This window comes from Phoca vitulina, unplaced genomic scaffold, assembly GCF_004348235.1.
Source record: "Phoca vitulina isolate PV1807 unplaced genomic scaffold, GSC_HSeal_1.0 scaffold58, whole genome shotgun sequence".
NCBI lineage: Eukaryota > Metazoa > Chordata > Mammalia > Carnivora > Phocidae > Phoca > Phoca vitulina.
Window position 1 is genome coordinate 7,860,075 of NW_022589761.1, and position 26,958 is coordinate 7,887,032.

At 38.1% G+C, this 26,958-nt stretch overlaps 1 protein-coding gene across 7 annotated transcripts in view; it reads left to right on the forward strand.

Moving 5' to 3' along the window:
* Positions 1–26,958, forward strand: part of LOC116623243 (zinc finger protein 573) — a 61,173-nt gene that overhangs the window by 4,309 nt on the left and 29,906 nt on the right. Inside the window, exons 2-6 of one of the 7 annotated variants that reach the window (XM_032390199.1) lie at positions 916–997; positions 5,267–5,339; positions 9,545–9,633; positions 10,915–11,047; positions 12,152–12,250. In XM_032390199.1, the coding sequence (XP_032246090.1) occupies positions 5,309–5,339; positions 9,545–9,633; positions 10,915–11,047; positions 12,152–12,250 (352 nt within the window). In that variant the 5' untranslated portion in view covers positions 916–997; positions 5,267–5,308. Of the gene's footprint in view, positions 1–915; positions 998–5,266; positions 5,340–8,750; positions 9,634–10,914; positions 11,048–12,151; positions 12,251–26,958 lie in introns of those variants that run through there. The other 6 variants (XM_032390200.1, XM_032390214.1, XM_032390198.1 and 3 more) reach the window with 6 other exon arrangements.

A 26,958-nucleotide genomic window follows, 5' to 3' on the forward strand; every position in this document is an offset into this window, starting at 1 on the left:
TTGTGTGTAGGCAATTATTATTACTTTCCAAGAAAAAAAAAATTAAGAGAAAAAGAAAAGCACTGTATGAGTGTATAGCTTTCTGGACTTTTTCTGTCTACTGTCAGCCTTTCAATATTGAGATATGCATATATTTTACAAATAGTATAGTGTAGCTATGGTTTCATAATCTGATTTTTCTGACAGTATTTCTGGAGTATTTGCCATGTCTTCGTTATTTTCCCTTCACATTTTGTATGTAATGTATTCAGCAGTCAGTTTTTCTGGAATCAGAATGTTGAACCCTGCCTGACCAATTCTATGGCTTTTCTAACCTGTACACCCTTTCTTTTCTTTTCTTTTTTAAACGACTTATCATTTGAGAGAGAGAGAGTAGGGGGAGGGGCAGGGGGAGAAGGAGACAAGCAAGACTCCCCACTGAGCAGGGAGCCGGCCGCGAGGCTCCTTCCCAGGACCCTGAGATCATGACCTGAGCTGAAATCAAGAGCCTGACACCCAACTGACTGAGCCACGCAGGTGCCCCTAACCTGTACACCCTTTCTAACCTGTTCATCCTCACTGATCCCAAAGCCAGGAAGTAAGGTGTGGTTTGGCTGGTGTAGGTCCTTTTCAATCCTGAAAGCTGTGAATGAAGGGAGGAGAATGTGTTCAGGGCAGGACTGAGCAGCCCAGTCTCAGGTGCTGAACAGCTTCCCCAAAATGGAGGACTAGCCAGAAAGCTGTCTGCTGAAGTATCTGCATTTCTGGGGATTAGGGGAAGAGTTTCAATTTATCTAAAATCCTTCTTTTGTAATTGGGTGTGTTTGTATGGTGGGAGGTATTAAGTAAAATGCAATGGAGAAGCAAAACATTCAGTTTCTTATATAGTAACACTAAAGCATGCTTGCTCTCACAGGGTCTCTTTTTCCTTCCCAGTTCTGGATTCTCTTGTTTTTCTCCAGTAGAGAAACCCCAAGGAAGACTGATCAGTTTTTGCAGATATCAAACCATGACATATGTAAGTTGGTGTTCTCTTCTTGTTGAAATAAATGTTTTCATTACATTTCATTTCATTCTTGTGATATAAATGTTTTCATTAATTATCCTGGAAACTTACTACCAGGAAACACCCCAATCAATTATTGGTTCCCTATACCAGTGAACAATCGTTGCAGATAACCTCGTGTTCTCCTTCTGTGACCCAGGCTCTTCCAATCTGTGTTTATGTATATACTGGCTAGAATATGCATTATCTCTTATGTGCCCAACTTACTTTAAGAGCAGTGATGAAAGAATGAAAAAATAAAGTCCTGTAAAGAAATCATTTGAGCTTCCCATGTCAGGATTATAGCTGATGAATTAGAGATGAGGATCCCATTTGGCCAAACATGGAAAGATTCTGACGTTCTCATAGACAGGAGTTTTCTAGGTACAGGTGACAAAGCCTGGTAATAAATGATCTCTGTCTTAGTGTAGATTGAGATTAATGCTTTGTGAGGCTTTTAAAATTGAATAGACATGTGATTTAGAACTTGCAAATATATGGATCATGGGTTTTAGTAAGGAATTTCTTTTTTTAAATATAATACTGGCTTTTTTTTTTTACTTTTTCTAAGATTTTATTTATTTGAGAGAAAGAGCTCAAGCGGGTGGGGGTAGGGAGGAGTAGAGGGAAAGAGAGAGGGAGAAGCGACTCCCTGCTGAGCAGAGAGCCCGACTTGGGGCTCCATCCCAGGACCCTGAGATCATGACCTGAGCCGAAATCCAGAGTCAGATGCTTAACCCACTGAGCCACCCAGGCACCCTATATTTGATTTTTTAAATTGAGATATAATTGACATATAACATTACAAATGGTTCCCCACTTAATTTTTCAACTTTATGATGGCATGAAAGCAATACCCATACAATCATTCTGTTTTTCAATTTCAGCATAGTATTCAATAAATTACATGAGATATTCAACACTTTATTATAATGTAGGCTTTGTGTTAGATGATTTTGCCCAAATGTAGGCTAATGTAAGTGTCCAGAGTATGATTAAGTTAGGCTAAGCTAACAGCGATGTTCAGTAGGTTAGGTGTATTAAATGCATTTTTGATTTATGAGATTTTCAGCTTATGATGGGTTTATCAGGATATAACGCCATCATAAGTCAAGGAACATCTGTATATTAGTTTCAGGTATACAGCATAATGATTTATTCGTATACATTGTGAAATGATCACTACAGTAAGTCTGGTTAACATCCACCACTGTGCATAGGTACAAGTGGATTCATTGTGAAATGTGTATATATCCATGAAACCATCACTACAATCCAAATAATGAACAGATCCATCACCCCCAAAAGCCTCGGTAATCCTTCCCTCCCAACCCCCCCCGTCCCCTCCCACTGTGCCTCCAGGCAGTTACTGATCTGCTGTCTGTTAACATAAGTTAGTTTACCCTTTCTAGATTTGTATACAGATAGAATCAAACAGTATATGGTCTGTCTTGTTTCTTGTATTCAGCATAATTATTTTGAGATTCATCCATGTTGTTGCATATATCAGTTCAATCCAAAATATAGTTGAATAGTATTTCATTATATGGATATATCATAATGTAGTCATCCTTTCTCCTGTTGACATTTTGGTTGTTCCAGTTTGCATTATTATAATTAAAGCTGCTAAGAACATTCCTGTGAAAGTCTTTGGGTGGGTCTAAGTTTTTATTTCTCTTAGGTAAATGCCAGAAAATCAAACTTCAGGTGAGTTTCAGTGTTCACAAAACTTTTATTTGGACATGAGAACATTTGATTTTCTTTGCCTGAAGTATATACTAGGTAGAGACCGTCTTTACACCTTCCATCCCCAGTTAATGGATAGAAGTCATTGAGATAAATCCTTCATGTGGCTCTGATTTTCTCTGTCTTCTCCAGGTAATAGTCATATATTCAATTGGCAAATCATTTGAATTATACAGTTGGTCTTTATTTTATTTATTTTATTTTTATTTTTTATTTATTTGAGAGAGAGAGAGCACAAGAGTGGGGTGAGGGGCAGAGGGAGAAGCAGACTCCCCACTGAGCAGGGAGTCCGATGTGGAGCTCGATCCCAGAACTCCGGGATCATGACCTGAGCCGAAGGCAGACACTTAACTGGCTGAGCCAACCAGGTACCCCAGTTGGTCTTTATTTTAGATGGTGATTAAGCAAGGCAGCGTGGGTTTATATGGAATTACATACCACATATTTCTGATATTCTGCAGAGGCCTGATAGTCAACAAATGACAAAGGCATCTGCTTTGTGAAGCTTTTGGAAGTGGGACTGTAACTGGGTATTTGAGGATAGAGATCCGTGTCAACAAGGGGAGGAATATGTTCAGGTGATCTCTAAGTTATGACCAGTAGTACTAGTCAGGTGTTATTTTTGGCCTGGCAGCCTGAGTTTTTTTCAGGTATATCATTGGGTGAATTTTGAGAGGCAGTGTGGTGTGATATTGAAGAGGATGGGCCCTGGATATCCGATATTTGGTTTGAATATTTGGCTCTGCCACTTCCTAGCTGTATGAGCTTGGTGTATTCACACAGCCTCTGTGTTCCACAGTGCTCAGATGTACATTATAATAGTACATATTTCATAGGGGTATAACAAGGATAAAAATGTAAAGCTCATGACAACAGAGCCTGGAACATAGGATTGTTCAATAAATATTAACTGTTGTAATTCTAGGTGATTCCCCTTCAGGGTCCAATAGTAATAATGGAAATACGAAGGTAATTGATGGTTATTTGCAAGGTAAGAAAATTATCCACAGGCTCAACTGGTTAAAAACAGGGGTTCTTAATCTTCCGTTCTTTGATTGCTCTTGTGAGCTTCCAGGGGCCCATAGATCATTTGAAACAGTATTCAGAAGTGTGTATTTACTGATTATCAAAGGTGAATATGACCAAAAATACTCAGAAATGTTGGTTTGGAAACAAAATGGTAATAATGGATACAATCTTGTATAAAGTGTTCAAGATTACAGAAATAGTTGAGTAAATCCCACCACATACTACATACATACATGAGATAAAATAACATGCAGCTAGTGAAATTATGCTTATAAAGATTCTTCACGGGGCACCTGGGTGGCTCTTGGTTAAGCATCCGACTCTTGGTTTCATCTCAGATCATGATCTCAGGGTCGTGGGATGGAGCTCCATGTCAGGCTCCGCACTCACTGGGGAGTCTGCTTGAGATTCTTTCTCTCTCCCCCTCCTTCTGCTCTTCCCCCCAACACACTCACATGTGCTCTCTCTCTCAAATAAATAAATTAAATCTTTAAAAGATTCTTCATAAGAAGGAAAAATACATAATGTAATGGGAAGCAATATTCATAAATATGAGAAGTATTATTCAAAAGCACTTCAAATTAGATATGAATCTCATTTAATACTATAGGGTTATGTAAAATATTTTACAAGGTTTGTATCCAAAATGGTATTTTAATTACATATGTGTAAAGGAGACATCTATATCTACATTTATTGAGAATCTACTGTATACAAAACTGTTTTCTGTCTGCTTTTTACACATGTATCAATCTGCTAATTCCACTTACCTGAATTATGTTCATTCACAGAAAAATCTTGATAGTGAAACTTTTTTTTTGTTATGTTCAGTTGGCCACTGTATAGTACATCATTAGTTTTTGATGTAGTGCTCAGTGACTCATTATTTACGTATAACACCCAGTGCTGATCACCACACGTGCCCTCCTTAATACCCATCACCCTGTTACCCTCTCCCCCCACCTTCTCCTCTGAAACCCTCAGTTTGTTTCCTGGGGTCCATAGTCTCTCATGGTTCATCTCCCTCCCTGATTTCTACCCCTTCAGATTTCCCTCCCTTCCCCTTTGGTCCTCCGTGCTATTGCTTATGTCCCACATATGAGTGAAACCATATGATAATTGTCTTTCTCTGCTTGACTTACTTCACTTAGCATAATCCCCTCCAGTTCCATCCATGTTGATGCAGATGGTGGGTATTCATCCTTTCTGATGGCTGAATAATATTCCATTGTATATATGGACCATTATATATATATAATCTTCTTTATCCATTCGTCTGTTGAAGGGCATGTTGGCTCCTTCCACAGTTTGGCTGTTGTGGACATTGCTGCTATGAACATTGGGGTGGATGTGGCCCTTCTTTACACTACATCTGTATCTTTGGGGTAAATACCTACTAGTGCAATTGCTGGGTCGTAGGGTAGCTCTATTTTTAACATCTTGAGGAACCTCCATACTGTTTTCCAGAGTGACTGTACCAGCTTGCATACCCACTTTTGAATTATACTGATGATATTACTCAAGGATTGTCCAAGAAATGGTAGGTGAAATTTATTTCAACAACATTGTCCTTCCAATTCAGAGTTAGAGTTTACAGTTTATGAGTGGAAAGATCTCCCTATAATTTTACTTTAAAAAATATTTTGTGTAATATTGGTGCCATATTTCCAGGTAGGAATTATATCTGACCATTGCAGGAAAATCCAGTAACCTAAAGAATTAATGAACAAGAAAGATAAAATTACCCATAGTCTGTTGTCATCATGTCCTTCTTCCTCCCTGCCCCCCGACTGCCGTTAATCACCAATTATATTTTGATATAGATTTTTCCAGTTTTTATCTGTAACCATATATTTTTGGTCTTGATTCTGTAATATAAAATAACCGTATTTGATCACATAAGGTGACAAAAGAATTTCCAACTCTTAATTTGTAAAAGAAATCCCGAGTTTCATTATTGTCTCTATGCATGTAAAGAGAAGGCCCTTAATCCCCTTACTCGAAAAACCTTTCTGAGTATTTTCACCTCTTAGGAACATAGATTTGTCAGTTAAAATCAGTTACCAGAAAATGGTAACATTTCTGCTAACATAGCATTTTTTCTAAAGATTTTATTTATTTATTAGAGAGAGAGAGCACAAGCAAGGGGAGCTGCAGGCAGAGGGAGAGGGAGAAGCAGGCTCCCTGCAGAGTGGGGTTAGATCCCAGGACCCTGGGATCATGACCTGAGCCAAAGGCAGGCACTTAACTGACTGAGGAACCTAGGCACCCCAACATAGCATTTTAAAATCAATTTTTTAGGGGCACCTGGGTGGCTCTTAGTTTTGGCTCAGTTCTTGATATCAGGGTCATGAGATTGAGCCCTGCATCAGGCTCTGTGCTCAGCTCAGAGTCGGCTTGAGATTTCCTCTTCCTCTCCGTCTGACCCTCCTGCTCGTGCTCTCTCTCTCTCTCTTTCAAATAAATAAATAAATCTTTGAAAAAAAATAAAATCGATTTTTTAAAATTAGATTAAATGTCATTTCAGAGAATATAGAAAAGATCTGATGTCTGGGTTATTCCAAGTATCTGTTGTATAAACATTTCCAATGATAGATTTATGTAAACAGAAACATGGAATAGGTAGTAAAAGTTACGAATAATCAGATAAATCTCCACCTTGTTCCAAAAACCAGTATTTAGACACTCACTAAATTCTTAATTTGGTACCTGATCATCAGATTCTCTGAACTCCTTTAGGATGTTGAAATGATTTTTCTGAACTGCCTGGGGCAGGGGATGGGCATATTTTCTCCTAAAGTGTTGGAGAATCTTTTTTGTTAATATCTGTTTATTGAGGAGAATTACATGCTTAAAGCCAGGCTTTGACATTTTTTAATTAGCATTATAAGAATGTAGGCCTAAGGAACTTAAATTTTATTGTAAGAAAAAATGGAATTAGCAGAATTGTGTTTCTTTTAAAACAGTAAATTAAGGAACTTGGAAGGTTCTCCACTTTATTTTTTTTAAGATTTTATTTATTTATTTGAGAGAAAGAGAGAGAAGACAAGAAGGGGGAGGGTCAGAGGGAGAAGCAGACTCCCTGCTGAGCGGGGAACCTGATGCAGGGCTTGATCCTGGGACTCCAGGGTCATGATCTGAGCCAAAAGCAGACAGGTGCTTAACTCACTGAGCCACCTAGGTGCCCCGAAGTTTCTCCACTTTAAATAATAATAACTAACTTAAGCAATTATTTTATTAAGTATTTTATATAGATTACTTAATCTTCAGACTATTTTATATGCTATTTGATATTCTTTCCCAGTTTACCAATGAGACTTCAAGGGACTGGCATGTTCGTAAACATCAGAGTTTCAATCTGAAATTCATGTCCTAAAGGTCTGACAACAGTCTGTATTCATTATAGCAAGAGACCACCTCCCAAATATTGATTATTTTTAAAAGCTACCTGCCTCACTCAGTAATTCATCACAAGTATCTTTTCTTCACTTGTTTGTGTGAACCAATATCATAATTATTAATAATAGCATAGTATGCCAGAATGTATTACAACATAATTCTTTTTTTTTAAAGATTGATTGATTGATTGATTTGAGAGAGAGAGCACCGGTGGTGCAGGGGAGTGCAGAGGGAGAGGGAGAGAAATCTCAGAGAGACTCCCCACTGAATGCAGAGCCCATCTCTGGGGCTCAAGGCAGGGCTCGATCTCATGACCCTGAGATCATGACCTGAGTGGAAATCAAGAGTCTGCTGCTTAACAGACTGAGCCACCCAGGTGCTCCCAACATAATTCTTTTAACATGTTGCCTACTGTTAACATGTTTTCAGTTTTTTGTTATAGGAAAATTCTCTGAAAAACATTCTGCATATAACTTTTATACCTCTTTTTATTTCCTTAATTTTTAATAGTGGACTTTCATATAAGAAATTAGACATTTTAAGGGCCTACAATATTGTCTGACCCTGTGGTACTAGCATTTGAGTTGATTAAATGACTATACATATGTAGCCCTTCCTTCCCCCCCTCCCTTTTTCTTTTAAAGAGAGCAAATGTACTGAATGGAGTGGGGGGAGGTGTGCGTAGGAAGAAAGAATCTTAAGCAGGCTCCACACTCAGCACAGAGCCTGTGACACAGGGCTCGATCTCACGACCTGGAGATCATGACCTGAGCTGAAATCTAGAGTCAGACGCTTAACCTAATAAGCCACCTGGGTGCCCCTTTAGATGTTACATTTAAATGCCAATAATCCAGCGGCATATACACTACGATTAAGAATAAGTATAGATCAGTGTATAGTAAAGACCACTAAAGAGAGTTAGATGACCTACCTTGGGAATTCATGGGAAAGTGACATTGGTTGGATTCTGGCCATTACTGTAAAGTATGAACAAGTTATACTGAGCCCATGGAATCTCTCTGGAGATAAGTGGGATTTATTGTGTAAACTTTTGCCTTCTAATTTCTTCCCTCAACTGATGTTTAGATGCAATATGAGACTAATAGGATAAGTTGACTGGGCAGTTGTCTGGAAGACATTGTGGCTAAATGTCAAGAAAAAAACCTCCTTGGGGTCAAGAAGACTTTAGAGTACTCAGAGCTTTTTTCCAAGCTCAAGAAGAAAGTGTTTTAAAATTAAATGAAATCTCGGGTCGCCTGGGTGGCTCAGTTGGTTAAGCGTCTGCCTTTGGCTCAGGTCATAATCCCAGGGTCCTGGGATTGAGCCCCACATTGGGCTCTCTGCTCAGCGGAGAGCCTGCTTCTTCCTCCCACTCTGTCTACTGCTCTGCCTACTTGCACTCTTTCTCTGTCAAATAAATAAAAAAAATCTTTAAAAATTTTAATTTAATTTAATTTAAATTAAATGAAGTCTGTACTTTTTGGAGAATAGCTTCTTGTAACACATACATTTGTGTATATATATATATTTTAAGTTAATGTATGGCCACTGTTAAAATAATTATGAAGTATATTTAAAACAAAAAGAAAACCAAGATTACGCCTATAAAAAAAGGGATGGTAACATAGGATTGTGTAATGTAATAAAATGGATAAATTACCAAACCTTTCCATCAGTTGATATCCTATTCCCTGTCCCCCAATGTCTGTCTCTTTTTTAGTGATCTAATCATGTTGTACTCCTATTTTTTATCTTATTTTTCTATTGGTAGTATATCTGTAATATCGTCCATGTCCTTAAATATATTTTCCTTTTTAGCATTTAATGGCTGCTTTGTATTCTGTTGCCTGAACATTTAGTATTTAAGTAGTCAGCTTGGCTGGACTCCAAACACAGAATGTAGGCCTAAGCAATTCCTTCTTTGTGTTCATTTCCCATATATTGACCAACTTCAATGGACCATGAGGCCATAAAAGCACCTCTGGTTTGGATGGTGAGGCCTCTTTCAGCCTTGGAAGGTGGGAGTGAAGGCAGGTGGATCCACTCATGGAAAGACTGAGCAGCCCAATCTCAGGACTAGATCAGCCTTCCCAACATGGGAGCTTGTCCAGGAGATCTCCTGCTCCTGTGTTTGGATCTGGCTTCACTGAGAGAAGTGACTTATTCTACAACGACCTTTGTGTAGTCTGGTGTCCTGGGACTTGGGAGAGACCTTAGATCCATCTTCTATTTTTCCCTAAATTGTGTGTGCAGTAGTGGGGGCTAATTTTAGAAGAATGGAGGAACAAAAAGATTTTGTTAAATTAAGTCATATTGGGAACACTAAAACTTTTTTTCTTATCTCAGCTCTGGATTCTCTGGAATTTGAATTGTTTTCAATGGAGGAACACCAAGGAGCACTGATCAGGTCTTATATTTCTAAAACCATGACCTGTGTAAGTTGGTTATTCCTGTCTTCTTGCAATATTATGATTTTAGTCTATGTGGGTTTTTTTATTAATTAACCCAAAGCTTCCTACTTAAGAGGGCCTCTTTCAGTTATCTGCTCTACAGTTTGTCCTAAAATAAAAAAAAGTGATAGAAAATAGCTCAGTTTCCTCCTAATGAGTGTTTGTTATCCAGTTTTTTATTTATCATCCAATTTACTCATTCCACTTCTATGCTTAGTCTTCAATCAAAGGCTGTGATGGAGCAGTAAAGGAGTGAAGTCCCGTGAAGGAAATATTTGAGTTTCCTTTATAGGTCTCTGGTTTGATGAGTTAGAGGTGTTGGTCCCATTTAATTACCACAGGTAGACTTTCAAATTCTCCACAGACCTGAATTTTCTAGGCAGATGAGATGGATATTGGTATCAGTTGGTCTTAGTCTTAGTATATGATGGTATCTCATGTTCTTGAGCATTGTAGAATGATTGGAAACATTTGGGTCATGCATCTTTCTAAGGAATTATTGAGAGACAAATATATCTATTTTGTGGTTGAATGCGATCTGATGAATTTGGGTGACATCTATTTGATTATGGCTCCCATCCTTCATCAGTATACAGTTAGAAACAAAAATTTGAGTAACTGATGAAAGATGACAATGAATGAGAATTTATCCTAAGGAGTGTAAATGTGTTAATTTCTAGAATTGATGAAGACCTTTGAAATTTTGTCCAACCAAGTATATAACTGTCAGGAATGGATTAAGTCTGAGATATCTATAATAAAATGGATTGTGACATCCAGAATTTATTTGTCAAAACAAAGAAAAATGTTTATGATGTGTTCTGACAAAGGATGAACTGAATGCCTTTAGAAATGTCAACTTTTTTCAAAAGCTTTTACTTAATACAGAAATTTTTATATTCAATATGGGAGGCAAATCCCATCTTCGTTTAACTCTGAAGGAAAAATAATTTAGAACCTGGCGTTTTTTTGAGAATTTATACATCATGCAACTAGCTGACTACATGATTGTGCATTATACTTTATTGAATAGGAAGAAAACTTTAATCCTATCCATTCCCCAGTAGGTCTGAGTTTTTGTGATGGCCCACAACCTACAAAGACTTGTCTGTAGCAATAGGATTCTTCAGGAATATGTAGGCATTTGGCTTTGATTTTCTAGTCCATTTGTACTATATCACTCCCTTTCTTTAATTCATTCCTGTAATCTCCTGTCTTTACCATCTTGAAAATGTGTTTCCAATTTCATACTACATGGGTTTGCAGTTTCAGGAATTAGTGACATTCAGGGACGTGGCCATAGACTTCTCTCGGCAGGAGTGGGAGTGCCTGGACCCTATTCAGAGGGACTTGTACAGGGATGTGATGTTGGAGACCTATAGAAACTTGGTCTCATTGGGTAAGTTCATTTGCCACGAGAAATTTAGAATGTGCTCTGTGGTATGTTGACTTTCAACACACGGAATTTCAAAGCTGTCTTTCAAGATGTAAGCTGAATTTCTTTTTCTTGTTCCCAGAGGGAGGTTTGAGGTCTGTCAGTTTGTGAGTGCCTCTGCCACCAACCATGGTCATTTCCTCTTTTGGTGATGTTCACACCTGCCTCTCGCCCTTCCTGTCATTGCCTCCCTTCCTTACTTCCCATGGGGCTGGACAAAAATTCCTTATATTTATTCCATATATAGCTGTTGTCCAAGAAGCCTTGTTTCCCACTGTGTTCAGGCTGAATATTGCTGTGGATTTGCTGGGTCATCCTCTGATCCACCTGCAGGGCAATAGTTAGATGAAGATTTGTGATTGGCTGTAGCTGTGAGAAGAGCTCTATAACTTCTGTAGTGGTGGACTGGATAAGCAATATTCATTTAAAACTGAAGGGTACACATTTCATTTCCTGCAACCAATTTTATATGATTTATGGTTGAAAGTTACAATTCATGAGCATGACATTTATAATTGAATGAATATTTTATAAGTGAATGAGGATGCTTCTTGTTTTCCTCTTAAGGAAATAAAATAATTTTAATTGGCATTCTGTCCCAATTATGATACTCTTCCTGGGAAGCAGGGGGGAGAGGAATATATATACATGCATACAAATTTAATCATCAAATAACCACGCAATAATAGTATTATCATACCGATTTTACTTGCCAATATTGGGGAGCAGTGTGTTGAAATGGTTTCCTCAAAGTCACAAGGTTAGTAGACATTAGAGGAGAAAGAATTTGTGCACACGCCCTTAGCTCCAATGAGTGTCCTCAAACATTGTTAACCTTTTCAGTCACTTTGTTCAATTTTCTCTTAAGAGGAAGAGTCTATATGAGTTTAAATTAAAATAAAATTTCATCATACCTGCCTGGTTCCTTAAATCATCTCATCCTTCTATTATCTGAAGTCTGTATCATTAACATTTAACCTTGATTTCATGACAAATTTAAGCAAAGCTAAAGATTTTGTGAGTTCTGTTTTTATTTCTGTACCATGTGGCATTTTTTTTTCTTGTAAGCAGGACATTCCATTTCTAAGCCAGATGTGGTTGACTTATTGGAGCAAGGAAAAGAGCCCTGGATGATTTTGAGGGAAGAAACACAAAGACAGTACACAGGTAAGGAGGGCAAGGAAGGCAAAGGGAAGCCATCAGGGCTGGTAGCAGCCTATGTGGTAAGGGGAAGGAGTACATCTCTGTGGTATTTGTAAAGCCCTCCAAGGTACCAAGACTTGGTGGTGCCAAGAGCATGGGCTTGTGACGTGGGGAGGAAATCAAGGTCTCCACATGAGCTGTAGAAGAAACTTCAACTTTACGCCATTTGCCATTCATCTTCTTTCCTTATATTTCAAACCCATTTTCAGTGACAGGGAATCTCATTTTTCATTCGTGCAATATTTTATCTATACATTGGATTCAACTGTTCTCTATCTCCCCTTTTGCACACACACACATATATCAATGCAGTGATAGTGAATAAGACTTATAAGGTCCCTGCTCTTGTGGAATTTACATTGTACTAGAGTGAGGATAACAGTAAACAGCTAAATAGATAAATAATATTGGGCAATGGAATGATGGAAAGTAAGCAGAAATGGGGCCATTTTAGATAAGGTAGTTGCGGATGACTTTTCTGAGGTGGTAACATTTGAGAGGGGACCTGACATAAGGGCCCAGGACATGTGTTTGTCTGGGAAGAATGTTCCAACCTAAATGAACAGCTTGGAAGGCTCAGGAGTGGCTGGGGCAGGGAGAAAGGGTTGAGGAGACTGGAGGGAAGGGGGCCAGAGAGAGCTTTGTGAGTTTGAGGAGCACCATCGTAGACCAGAATAGAAGGCCTCAGGAGAGAGTAATAAGTAACGCAGCCACAACTGTTAGGAGGAATCAGCTCATATGAGGTTTTATTAGATTTGAATCATTAGGAATAATAAGTATTGGGGCGCCTGGGTGGCTCAGTCGTTAAGCGTCTGCCTTCGGCTCAGGTCATGATCCCAGGGTCCTAGGATCGAGCCCTGCGTCGGGCTCCCTGCTCAGTGGGAAGCTGGCTTCTCCCTCTCCCACCCGCCCTGCTTGTGTTCCCTCTCTCACTGTGTCTCTCTCTGTCAAATAAATAAAATCTTTAAAAAAAAAAAAAGGAATAATAAGTATTAGAATCAATTAATCTGTTTTTAAATTTTTAATTTTAAACCATTTTTTAAAAAATGTTAGTCAAATACAGAGAGCTGCATTAAGCACATGTCTAGCTCAATGAGTTAAATGTGTTAAACACCCACGTTAGGAATTAAAACTTTTTTTCTTAACTTCTTATTCTGAAATAATTTCAAGTCCCAGAAAGGTTTTAATAATAATGCAAAAACTTATTTTATACCTTTCAGCCAGTCTTTCCAAATGAGGAAAGCTTTCTAGTCCACACTGAAGCCCTTCACATGTCCACACCCAATCACAATCTTCTCCCTCTGCTAAGTGTAACCACTCTTCTGATTTTAATGGAAATCAGTTCCTTCCCTTTTTTCTCCCTCCAATGTCTTTATATGCTTTTTAAAAATTTTTTTATTGTTATGTTAATCACCATACATTACATCATTAGTTTTTGATGTAGTGTTCCATGATTCATTGTTTGTGTATAACACCCAGTGCTCCATGCAGAACGTGCCCTCTTTAATACCCATCACCAGGCTAACCCATCCTCCCACCCCCCTCCCCTCTAGAACCTCAGTTTGTTTTTCAGAATCCATCGTCTCTCATGGTTTGTCTCCCCCTCCGATTTCCCCCCCTGCATTCTTCCCCTCCTGCTATCTTCTTCTTCTTCTTTTCTTTTTTTTTTTAACATATAATGTATTATGTGTTTCAGAGGTACAGGTCTGTGATTCAACAGTCTTGCACAATTCACAGCGCTCACCATAGCACATACCCTCCCCAATGTCTATCACCCAGCCGCCCCATCCCTCCCACCCCCCACCACTCCCAGCAACCCTCAGTTTGTTTCCTGAGATTAAGAATTCCTCATATCAGTGAGGTCATATGATACATGTCTTTCTCTGATTGACGTATTTCTCTTTATATGCTTTTAAAATCTTCTTTAATCTCTAAGTTTCCTCTTCATCTCTTTTGTTGTTAACCATTTATTTGCTGAAGGAACATCTTCCATTCTGTTTTGCTGATGCCATTTTGAGATTTACTTAAACATGTTCTCTGACTTCTCTGTATGCTCTAAAGATTTTATTTATTTATTTGACAGAGAGAGAGACAGCAAGAGAGGGAACACAAGCAGGGGGAGTGGGAGAGGGAGAAGCAGGCTTCCCATGGAGCAGGGAGCCCAATGCGGGGCTCGATCCCAGGACCCTGGAATCATGACCTGAGCAGAAGGCAGTCGCTTAACGACTGAGCCACCCAGGCGCCCCTCTCTGTATCCTCTAAATAAGTAGTGGGATCAAGAAGCATAATGAGATTTAGATTATCTATATATAATGATATTATATCATATAATATATAAATATATACATAAATATTTACATACAATTTAAATATATTTACTATATAAAATTTAAATATATTTAAATATATAAAATTTAATATATAAATATATTTTAAGATTTAAACATATATTAAAATATATATTATATAATATATATTTTGGCAAGACAACTTTCTGGACAGTCTTGTATACATAATCTGTTTTCAGTATCGAATGCTGGCTCCCTAAATATCAGACAGAACTGAGCTTATTGCTTACTGTGGTAAAGGAAAACACCACGTATAAAGAGCTTTGGTAGTATTTCAAAGGAGGAAATGCAAGGATGGATGTTATTGACAATTGGAAGTTTGGTTTAAGGCCCGTCTTTCAATGTGATTAGGATTGGGTGAAGATCAAGATACAACAGTGGAAAATTCATGGAAATTAGGTAAGAATTTTGAGGCTTGGGGGCCACCTGGGTGGCTCAGTCGGTTAAACATTTGCCTTCGGTTCAGGGTCCTGGGGTCAAGTCCCGCATTGGGTTCCTTGCTCAGTGGGGAGCCTGCTTCTCCCGCTGCCTGCCACTCCCCCTGCTTATGCTCTCTCTTTCTCTGTCAAATAAATAAATATTTTTTTTAAAAAAGAAATACTCTTCAATAAAAACTCAACAACAGAATGTACTGTTATACTTTTAATTTTTTACAAACCTGATAGGTGAGAAATGGTATCTCGTTGTTTCAATTTGCATTTTCTCTGTGAGTGAAAATTTTTTTCATATGTTTAAGAGCCAATTCTCTCTATTTCATGAGTATTGGGGTTGTGTGTCTCCCCCATTTTTCTATCTGGCTTTTTATCATTTGTCCCTCAATTTTTTTTTAAAGATTTTATTTATTTATTTGAGAGACAGCGAGCAAGTGAGAGAGAGCACAAGCAGGGTGAAGGTTAGAGGGAGAAGCAGACTCCCCGCTGATCAGGGAGCCTGATGGGGGGCTCGATCCCAGAACACTGGGATCATGACCTGAGCCGAAGGTAGCCGTTTAACTAACTGTGCCACCCAGGCGCCCCGTCCCTCAATTTTTAAGAGTGATTTTATATATTAGGAGTATTAGCCTTTTGTCTGAAGTGTATGTTGTAAATATTTTCTCCCAGTTTCTCAATTTTTTTTTGTTATTTTGATTATGGCAGTTTATTTATTTATTTTTTTTTTTTAAGATTTTATTTATTTGTCAGAGAGAAAGAGACAGAGAGCACAAGCAGGGAGAGCGACAGAGGCAGAGAGAGAAGCAGGCTTCCCGCTGAGCAGGGAGCCCAATGTGGGACTCGATCCCAGGACCCTGGGATCATGACCTGAGCTGAAGGCAGACGCTTAGCTGACTGAGCCACCCAGGCGTCCCATGGCAGTTTATTTTTTAATATAGTCAAATTCATCATTCTTATTATCTCTGAATTTTGTGTCTTGGTTAGAAGCTATCTCAAGGTTAAAGATAAATATACATTTTTTCTTCTATCACATGTATGATTTTATATTTTACATTTAAATCCCTAATCCATTTGGAGTTTATTCTTATGTATAAAGTAAGGTATGGATCTAATGAAATCTTTTCCCACATGGCTACCCCAGTTGTCCCAACACCATTCATTTAAACATCCATCTTTGCTCCCTTCATTTGAAATGCCACCTTCGGGGCACCTGGGTGGCTCAGTTGTTAGGTGTCTGCCTTTGGCTCAGGTCATGATCCCAGGGTCCTGGGATCAAGCCCCGCATCGGGCTCCCTGCTCAGCAGGAAGCCTGCTTCTCCCTCTCCCACACCCCCTGCTTGTGTTCCTTCTCTCACTGTGTCTCTCTGTCAAATAAATAAAATCTTAAAAAAAATGAAATGTCACCTTCATCATATAATAAATTTCCATATATTCTTGGGTCTATTTCTGGGCTTTCTCTTCTGTTCTATTTGTGGATCCATGCACCACTACCACATTGCTTTTATTATAGTTATATTGTAGCGCATTTTAATGTTTGTTAGGGCTAGTCACCCCTTTTAGATTTTCAATGTTTTTCTGCCTATTTTTGAATGTTTGTTTTTCCATGTAAACTCTATTATTAACTTTTCTAACTCCATGGAAAGCTTATTGGTATTTTATTTGAATTGCACTAAATTTACAGATTAATTTAGGAAGAACTGAGATCTTTATAATGTTTATTAATTTTCCCGAAATACTTAATCATGTTCTTTACTGTTATAAATTACCTTTTCTCTACCGTTTTGTCCTTTACCTAGTTATGGTTTTCCAATAGGAAGACTTAATTTTTTCAACAGGTTTATTGATACATAATTTACATAACATAAGATCATTCTTTTTTTTTTTTAAAGATTTTATTCATTTATTTGACACAGAGAGAGAGAGAGGCAGAGAGCAAGTACAAGCAGGGGGAGCAGCAGACAGAGGGAGAGGGAGAAGCCAGGCTCCCCACCAAGCAAGGAGCCCAACGTGGGGCTCGATCCCAGGACCCCGGGACCATGACCGTAGCTGAAGGCAGATGCCCAACTGACTGAGCTACCCAGGCGCCCCTAAAATCATTCTTTTAAATTGAACAAGTCTTGGGGGCACCTGGGTGGCTCAGTTGGTTGAGCATCCATCCAACTCTTGATATTGGCTCAAGTCATCACTTCTCAGCCTTTTGGCTAAGATCAAGTGATATTGGTTCAAGTCATGATTTCAGCATAGTGATATGGAGCCCTGCATAGGGCTCCACGCTCAGCAGGGAGTCAGCTCGAGATTCTTTCCCTCTGCCCCTCCCCCTGCTCGTGCACGCTCTCTCTCAAATAAATAAATGAATAAATCTGAAAAAATAAAGGGAACAAGTCAGTGTTTTTTAATATAATCACAATTTTGTGCAACCATTACCAGTATGTAATTCTATCACCCCAAAAAGAAATCTGATACCTATTAGTAGTCACTCTCTATACCCTACTCTCAGCCTCTGGTAACCACTAGTCTACTTTCTATAGATTTGACTATCAGGAGTATTTTATATACATAGAATCATACAACATGTAGCCTCTTGTGAATGGCTTCTTTCATAGTGTTTTTGAGATTCATCAATATAATATCAACTTCATTCTTTTATTCTGGCTGAATAATATTCTATTACACTCTATGATTTCTTTTGTTGTTTTGATTTTGGTATCACACTTAGGAAATCATTGTGTGATCCAAGGTCTCAAGAATTTACTGCTATGTATTTTTCTAAGAAGTTACTAGTTTTAGCTCTGACATTTAGGCCTTTGATCATTTTGAGTTAATTTTCATGTGTGTTATAAAGTGTAAGGTTCCAACTTCATTCTTTTGTACATGAATATCCACTTGTTCCTTCACTGCTGCTAAAAAGACTCCATTGAATTTTGTTGGCTCCCTTTTCAGGAATGAACTGATCATAAATGGAGATTTTATTTCTGGACTCTGAATTATATTCCATTGATCTATGTATCTGTCTTTATGCCAGCACCATACTGTCTTGATTTATTGTAGCATTGTAGTAAGTTCTGAAATCAGGAAGTGTGAGTACTGTACTTTGTTCTTCTCTTTTTTTTCCTTCAAGATTATTTTGGCTGTTTGGAGTCTCCTATATTTCCATATGATCATTTTCAGCAACAAAAGCAGTTGACATTTTGATATGGATCGCATTGCATCTGTTGATCAGTTTGCGGAACATTACAATCTTAACAGCATTGTCTTTCATGAACCTGAGAGGTCTCTCCTTTTATTTAGGTATTTAATGTCTTTCCACAATATTTTGAAATTGTCAGTGTATAGATCTTAGGCTTCTTTTTTCAATTTATTCCTACATATTTTATTCTTTTTGGTATGATTGTAAATGGCATTTCTTTCTTAATTTTGGTTTTAGATTGGTACCCTTGATTTTAGTAAGTTGACTTTATATCCTGATATACTATTACATCACCTATGATATAGTGATAATCTTATTTTTTTTTGATAATTTTATTTCTTCTTTACCTCCTTTTCTACCTCTGATTTATCTTGTCTAATTGAATGGCTAATATCTTTAGTACAGTCTTGAATAGTTGCAGAGACAGTCGGCTTCCTTGATTTGTTCTTGATCTCGGCAGAAATGCCTGTAGTGTTTCCCCACCTAACAAACCGGCTTTAGAACTAAGGATGTGTGTATGTGTTTTATGTTGTGGAAGTATCCCTGAGCTCCTGTTTGCTTGGATTCTTCTTTGTTAATATTTTATATGTTTTCTGTTGATATTCATAAGTTATTTTGGCCCATATTTTCTTTTAATGTCGCTTATCAGGTTTAGATATTAATATTTTTTTCATAAAAATTACAAGAGAATTAGAAAGTTTTCCTTCATTTTTAATGATCTGGAACAAGTTATGGAGCATTAGCTCTATGGGTAAAAGCAGTTATGGCCTTCTGTGACTTCTCTCCTAATATTTCCTTCAAAAAGGACAAAGGAATGAAAAAGTAGTAAATCTAGATAAAATCCACATCCTAGTTTATCTTAAAGTCAAGATACCAAAAGTTCCCGATATCTGTAAAAAAAACCCCACACTTGCCCAGGAAAGGCGGTTGGTTCTTCTTGCTCTTTAATAGTAAAATTAGGGTAGGGACGCCTGGGTGGCTTAGTCAGTTAAGCGTCTGCCTTCAGCCCAGATCATGATCCCAGGGTTCTGGGATCGAGTCCCGCATTGGGCTCCTTGCTCAGCAGGGAGCCTGCTTCTCCCTCTGCCTGCAGCTTCCCCTGCTTGTGCTCTCTCTCTCTGACAAATAAATAAAATCTTTTAAAAAAATAGTAAAATTAGGGGTGCCTAGCTGGCTCAATTGGTAGAGCACACAACTCTTGATCTCAGGGTCATGAGTTCAAGCCCCATGTTGGGCATGGAGCCTGCTTAAAAAAAAAAAAAAGTAAAATTCAACACTATTGAAAGAGCCTCACAATGAAAATGACATTTACATAGATCACCAACTGATAAGATTTTGCCATATCTTCTTTATTTCTCTCTATACCACATTTATTGAGGTATTTGAAGGCATGTCTTAGGTATCATGACTTGACCCATGAATCATTCACCAAACATCTCCTAAGAATAAGGGTGTGTTTTCTTATTTTTTTAAAAGTTTATGTATGTATATATGTATGTGTGTATGTAATCTCTACACCCAATGGGCCTCAAACTCACAACCCAGAATCAAGAGTTGCATGCTCTTTTGACTGAGCCAGCCAGGCTCCCCAAGGGTGTGTTTTTGGGGCACCTGGGTGGTACAGTCCATTGAGTGTCAGACTCTTGATTTCAGCTCAGGTCATGGTCTCGGGGTCCTGAGATCAAGCTCCGAGTCGGGCTCTGCGCTCAGTGCAGAGTCTGATTATCCCTCTCCCTCTCCCTGCTTGCTCTTGCTCTCTCTCAAATAAATAAAATCTTTTTTTAAAAAAGTGTGTTTTTAAAGGTTTATATAATATTTTTCACAGAGAAGAGGTTCTGTTTTACATAATTGCTAAGATTTTTCTCAGGAATTATTCTTTCTACATTTATTGACATAATCATATGATTTTTTTTCTCCATTGTTCTCTTTCTGTGTCAAATTCTATTTATTGACTGACTGAATTCTGAAGTCTAGTTCTGGTCATGGTGTGTTAATATATTATCCCTTTTCAATATTGTTAGATTGGAATTTTTAATATTTTATTTAGGTTTCATGAATGAGATTAGCCTGTAACCTTCCTTTTTTATTATCCTTTTTAAGGTTGGATATAACAGTTACATTGGCTTTATGAATATGTTGAGGAGAATGTGTGCTTTCTCCCCCCTTTCGGAATGTTTGAGGAAATATGCCAGAAAAACCATCTGGGCCTTCAGTTACCATTGTAGTTTTGGTTTTTTTGGTTTTTTTTTGAGACAGAGGCGGGGAAGGGAGGGGCAGAGGGAGAGGGAGAAAGAGAATCTCAAGCAGGCTCCACACCTAGCGTGTGAGCCCCACACAGAGCTCAGTCTCACAACCCTGAGATCGTGACCTGAGCTGAAATAAGAGTCACTTTTTTTTTTTTTAAGATTTTATTTATTTATTTGACAGAGAGAGACACAGCGAGAGAGGGAACACAAGCAGGGGGAGTGGGAGAGGGAGAAGCAGGCTTCCTGCGGAGCAGGGAGCCCGATGCGGGGCTTGATCCCAGGACCCTGGGATCATGACCTGAGCCGAAGGCAGACGCTTAATGACTGAGCCACCCAGGCGCCCAGTCACTTTTTTTTTTAAGATTTTATTGATTTATTTCAGGGAGAGAAAGAGAGAGAACACGAGCAGGGGGAGGGGTGGAGGGACAACCGGACTCCGCACTGAGTGGGGAGCCCAAGTGGGGCTCAGTCCCAGACCCCAAGATCGTGACCTGAGCTGAAGTCAGACACTTAACTGACTGAGCCACCCAGGCACCCCTGTAGTGTTTTTTTTAAACTTACTTGGTTTGGGGCGCCTGGCTGGCTCAGTCAGTAGAGCATTTGACTCTTGATCTCAGGGTCATGGATTTGAGCCCCACGTTGGGGATAGAGATTACTTAAAAAACAAAATTTTTAAAATATTAAAACTTATTCAGATTATGTAATGCTAGAATTTTGAAGTTTTCTGTCTGTTGATTTTGTAGAGGCTGTTTTGTAGAGATGTATGTGTTTCATCCAGGTTATTAACAAACAGCGTTTTCTCATGATGTCATTTTACTCCGTTTGTGAGGTGTAGATGGCCCAAAAGTGAGGTCCCTGTTAGCTGGAATTCCTGCATTGAATATTGTTGCTGTCTCCTTTTACTTTTATTAGTTTTGGGAGAATCACATTAGTAACATTGCTTTAAAATACAATATTTGGCATTGTGGATCTTCTGTGTTATTTGTGGGCACTATCTTTTAAAAGTACTTGTATCTTTCTAATCTGTTTTCATTTTGTTGCTCTTTTTCTAGCTTCTTGCAATAAATGTTTAGATCATCAATTTTCAGGTTTTCTTTTCTCATATGTATTTAAATCTGTTACATAAATTTTTTCTACTTTAACTACATTAGATATAAATGGATGCAGATGTTATAATTTGGTTCAAAATAATTTCTCTATGGAAATTTAGAAAATACTGCCTTAGATTCACTATTTTCTTTCTTTCTCCCAGCTTTTTGTCTTTAAAAATTACCAAGCCAAATGATAATATTAAAAATATATATGTAGTTAATTACCCTTCACATAGATTTAACTTTGGTTATTAACATTTTGCCTTTTTCTCTCTATATATGCACCTTCCTTCTTGGCTCACTTGATGGTAAGTAGCAGTTAATCATTAAATTTCACCTCTCAAACACTTCTGTGTGCCTCTCCTAAGAATAAAGGCTTTCGGATGCCTGGGTGGCTCAGTTGGTTAAACCACTGCCTTCAGCTCAGGTCATGATTCCAGAGTCCTCGGATCGAGCCCTGCATCGGGCTCCCTGCTCATGCAGGAAGCCTGCTTCTCCCTCTGCCTGCCGCTCCCCCTGCTTGTGCTCTTTCTCTCTTTCTCTCTCTCTGTGTCAAATAAATAAATAAAATCTTTAAAAAAAAAAAAAGAATAAAGGCTTTCTTCTATATAGTCACACTTTTTTTTTTTTAAGATTTTATTTATTTGACAGAGAGCACAAGCAGAGGGAGAGGGAGAAGCAGACTCCCCACTGAGCAGGGAGCCTGATGCGGGACTCGATCCCAAGACCCTGAGATCATGACCTGAGCCGAAGGCAGCCGCTTAACCGACTGAGCCACCCAGGCGTCCCTATAGTCACACTATTATTATCATAGCAATTCAGCCTTACCATCTAATATAGAGTCCATATTTAAATTTTTGAACTTTTTCCAAAAAACGCCATTTGTAAGATTTATTTCCAGGATTCATTCCAGATTCATACACTGCACTGCATTTGGGTGTTAGGATTTTTATCTTACTGTTATCCTGCCTTTTTTTTCACTTTGAGTTTGGTTATTTTGTAGCGTCCAGTTTCGTTTTCTTATGGAATGTCTGCGTTCTAGGTTTGAAGTTTTCTTCTTATAATTAGAATAAGGTTAAACATTTTTGCCCAGAATACTACAGAGGTGGTGAGTGATTATTTTTTTTAGTAAAGTTTATTTTAGATTGATTCTAGATTTATGGAAAATTACTAAGATAATAGAGAGACTTCCTGTCTATACCTCTCCTGATTTCTACCATTGTTAACATCTTATATCATTAAGATGCATTTGTCAAAACTAAGAAAATAACATTGGTATTAACTAAACTCTTGGCTTCATTTGTATATTTCACAGGTTTTTCCATTAATGTCATTTTTCTCTTCCAGGATCCTTCCAGTCAGGGTAGCACATTGCATTAATTTGTCATGTCTCCCAGTGTCTCCTGGTTTGTGACAGTTTTTCATTTTTCCTTGTCTTTCTGGAATTTCCCTGCCAGGTATCCTTCAGAATACCCTCTAATCTGGGTCTGTTGTTTTTCTCATGATTAGACTGGAGATAGGGGTTTTTTAGAAAGACTGCAACAGAAGTGAAATGTCCTTTTCATCACATCATATGGGGGGTACATGATATCCATGTGACGTCACTGGTGATGTTAACTTTTCTCCACTCCGAAGTTACTATTTTTCCTTTTCCATACTCCACTCTTTATTTTTACTTTTTTAAGATTTTATTTATTTATTTGACAGAGAGAGACAAAGCGAGAGAAGGAACACAAGCAGGGGGCGTGGGAGAGGGAGAAGCAGGCTTCCCACTGAGCAGGGAGCCCAATGTGGGGCTTGATCCCAGGACCTTGGGATCATGACCTGAGCCGAAGGCAGATGCTTAATGACTGGGCCACCCAGGCACCCCTCATACTCCATTCTTTAGAAGCAGCTCACTAAGTGTAGCTCATCCTGTGGGTAGGGGTGTAGGATTGGGGATTAAGCTTCTGTAGGGTAGAAAATCTATATATTTTATCTGGAATTCTGTATAAAAGATTTGTCTCCTCCCCCTTTATTTCAGTGTGGACTCATTCATATTTATTTTATACTTGGAGTTCTAATTACATGTTATGTTCTTTATTTTGCTTTGGACACTGATAGCTCTTTTGGATTGGTTCCTGTGTCCATTAATATCCCTATCCTTTTGGTTTTTGAGGATTTCTTTCCTGATACGATTTTCAGATTCATTTTGTTTTTTCCCCTTCCCTGGTCCTAGAATCAGCCATTTCTCCTAAGAGCCCTGTTCCTTTTATTGGAAAATAGTGTTTAGAAACCACGATCGGGGTGCTAGGTATACTCATTGCTGTTGGTACGCCACTGCTTCTGGGCCCCTACACCACCTAACCAGGCAGTAAATGTGTGTATACATGTATATGGACATGTAACTGTAATTGTTTTAGTATCTATCTGTCTGTATCTACATGAAGCTAAACATGAGCTCATACTGACGTCTCCAACTCCCATCCCATATTTCAGGGTGCATTCTAGCCTTCTTGTCCTGTTTATCTGTTACTTTTTTTCTCAGACAGTGAGAAAACTGGCTCCCACCATCCATCATCCATCCCCACGAGAAACAAATTTACTAACTTGGTAGTGCTTATGTGCAGTTCCTTTTGTCTTTAACTTTCAGTCAAAACATTGTTTTTTAAAGTTTGTAATTATTATATCATAGGGTACAGTTTGTGTAGTGTATTGATCAACTACAAGCGCTTTTTAATTTCCCAATATATGTTGATAATCTAGTTGGTTTTGTCATATTGATTTCTAGCATAACTTGTGATCGGGCAACATAATCTGTATGATTTTGATCCTTTGAAATTTGTTGAGACTTGCTTTGTAGCCCAGTTTCTAGTCTATTTTTTTTTTTTTTTAAGATTTTGTTTATTTATTTGAGAGAGAGAGAATGAGAGAGAGAGAGCACATGAGAGGGGGTAGGGTCAGAGGGAGAAGCAGACTCTCTGCCGAGCAGGGAGCCCGATGCGGGACTCGATCCAGGGACTCCGGGATCATGACCTGAGCCGAAGGCAGTCGCTTAACCAACTGAGCCACCCAGGCGCCCTATGGTCTATTTCTATAAGTAATTTGTCTGTGACTGAAAAGGAACTGAATTCTGCAATATTTGGCTTATAGCCACAAAGTTCTAGATCCTTTATTAAATGTTTATTATTAAACATTTAATATTTATTTTTTTATTAAATGTTCCACTCAGACTTTGGATTGTGTCGATATTTGGTTTATTTCATTCTGTGTTAATAGATGAACACAAAATTAATAACCCTTATTAAACAATCTTCCATGTGCTTTGTAGAAAATTAGAAAATAGAGACAGGTAAGATTTTTTTTAAATATTAAAATATCTTGGGGCGCCTGGATGGCTCAGTTGTTAAGTGTCTGCCTTCGGTTCAGGTCATGATCCCAGGGTCCTGGGATTGAGCCCCGCATCGGGCTCCCTGCTCAGTGGGAAGCCTGCTTCTCCCTCTCCTACTCCCCCTGCTTGTGTTCCCTCTCTTGCTGTCTCTCTCTCTCTCTGTCAAATAAATAAATAAAATCTTTAAAATAAATAAATAAATATTAAAATATCTTATTCCTACCACTATAACACCTTAGTGGATATAGTACACACACGCCTCTACATGTTTTTCTTTTTACCAAAGGGACACCATAGTCTTACTGTTTTATAACCTGATTTCTTTATCAGTGATTTTTCTACTTACTGTTTCTATGATATTTTTATTTTATTGCATCTTCAAAACCCAAATTCTATTCCTATTACTCCATTTGGCCCAATTTGATTTGTTCAAATCAGTATCCCAGTGCAAGACTGTGCATTCCATCTGGTTATTATACACTGAAATCCCTCTTAATTTAACACATTCCCTTTATTTATGATACTAACACTTTGAAGAGACAAGGCCACTTAAATTGCAAAATTTGCCATCTTTTGAACTTATCTCAATACTGTCCATGATACAATTTGTTTATTCTCTACTCTCTGTATTTTTGTAGATTGGAAATTATTTTCTGTCCTGAGAGATTCACATTAAATATTTTTGGCTGAAGTACATCACATAGGTGATTATGTGTATTCTATCAAGAGACACATGTATTGAATTGCACTGTTAGTTTTGGAATGTTAAAACTCGATTAAGCTAACAGTTTGATTCCTCCATTATCTATCTTTCATTTACTTAATATGTTTATTCAACATAATCATTTTTTCTGCTTTTTTTTCCCACAATATTGGCCAAACACAAGTTAATACTCAGAAGCATGTGTTTTTTAACAAAAACATAAATCTTTTAAATTTTTCTTATGTGTTTGGCCCAAGATTTGTGAGAATTATCTTGTATCTTCCCTGTCCCGTTCTTGGAATTAAACATTTCTTTAAGGGTTCCCTGATCATAATAGTAGGTATTTAGAGATGACAGTGTAAATGATCAGGGTGCTTATTGCTACTAGCCTTTTTAACATTTTTTCTATTTCCTGAAAATTAACCTGTTTCAGATTTTTGTCCTTTGTAGGATTGATTTTGATCAATATTTTCTTATGTTTGTCTTTCACTTTTATAATATCTTAATTTTTTGTTTGTTCTCCCCTCTTTTCTTGATTAGTTTAGCTAGTGTACATTCATACGTTGATTTTTTTTTTCCCAAGAGATACCTTTTTGTTTTTCTGTTTTGTTTTTTGGGCTTTTTTGTTTTCTTAGAGAGTGGGGGTGGGGGAAAAAGGGAGTGGGAGAGAGAATTTTAAGCAGGCTTCACGCCCAGCTCCGAGCCCAACACAGGGCTTGATCTTACAACCCTGAGATCATGACCTGAGCCGAAATGAAGAGTTGGACGCTAACCAGCTGAGCCACCCAGGCCACCCTCAAGAGATATCTTTTTTAATTTATGTGTTGATTTTCTTTTTCTAAACTCATTACATTCTGGGTTTTTTGTTTTTTTTTTAAGATTTTACTTATTTATTTGACAGAGAGAGACAGCGAGAGAGGGAACACAAGCAGGGGGAGTGGAGGAGGGAGAAGCAGGCCTCCCGCCAAGCAGGGAGCCCAATGCGGGGCTCGATCCCAGGACCCCGGGATCATGACCTGAGCCGAAGGCAGACACTTAACGACTGAGCCACCCAGGTGCCCCTACATTCTGGGTTTTTTATCTTTATACTTTCTGCTTTCCTTTGGCTTACTTTGATGTTTTTTCTAAACATTTTCATAAATTGTTTATTTAATTTGTGTTGAGGTGACAACTTTTCTCTGGGCATTATGGTTAAATATTGTACCTTCTGAAATGTAGTATTTTCATTTTTTGTCTGGTTATATTTCTCTAGTTTCACTGTTTATTTCCTCAGTATAATAAAGATACTGACTCTAT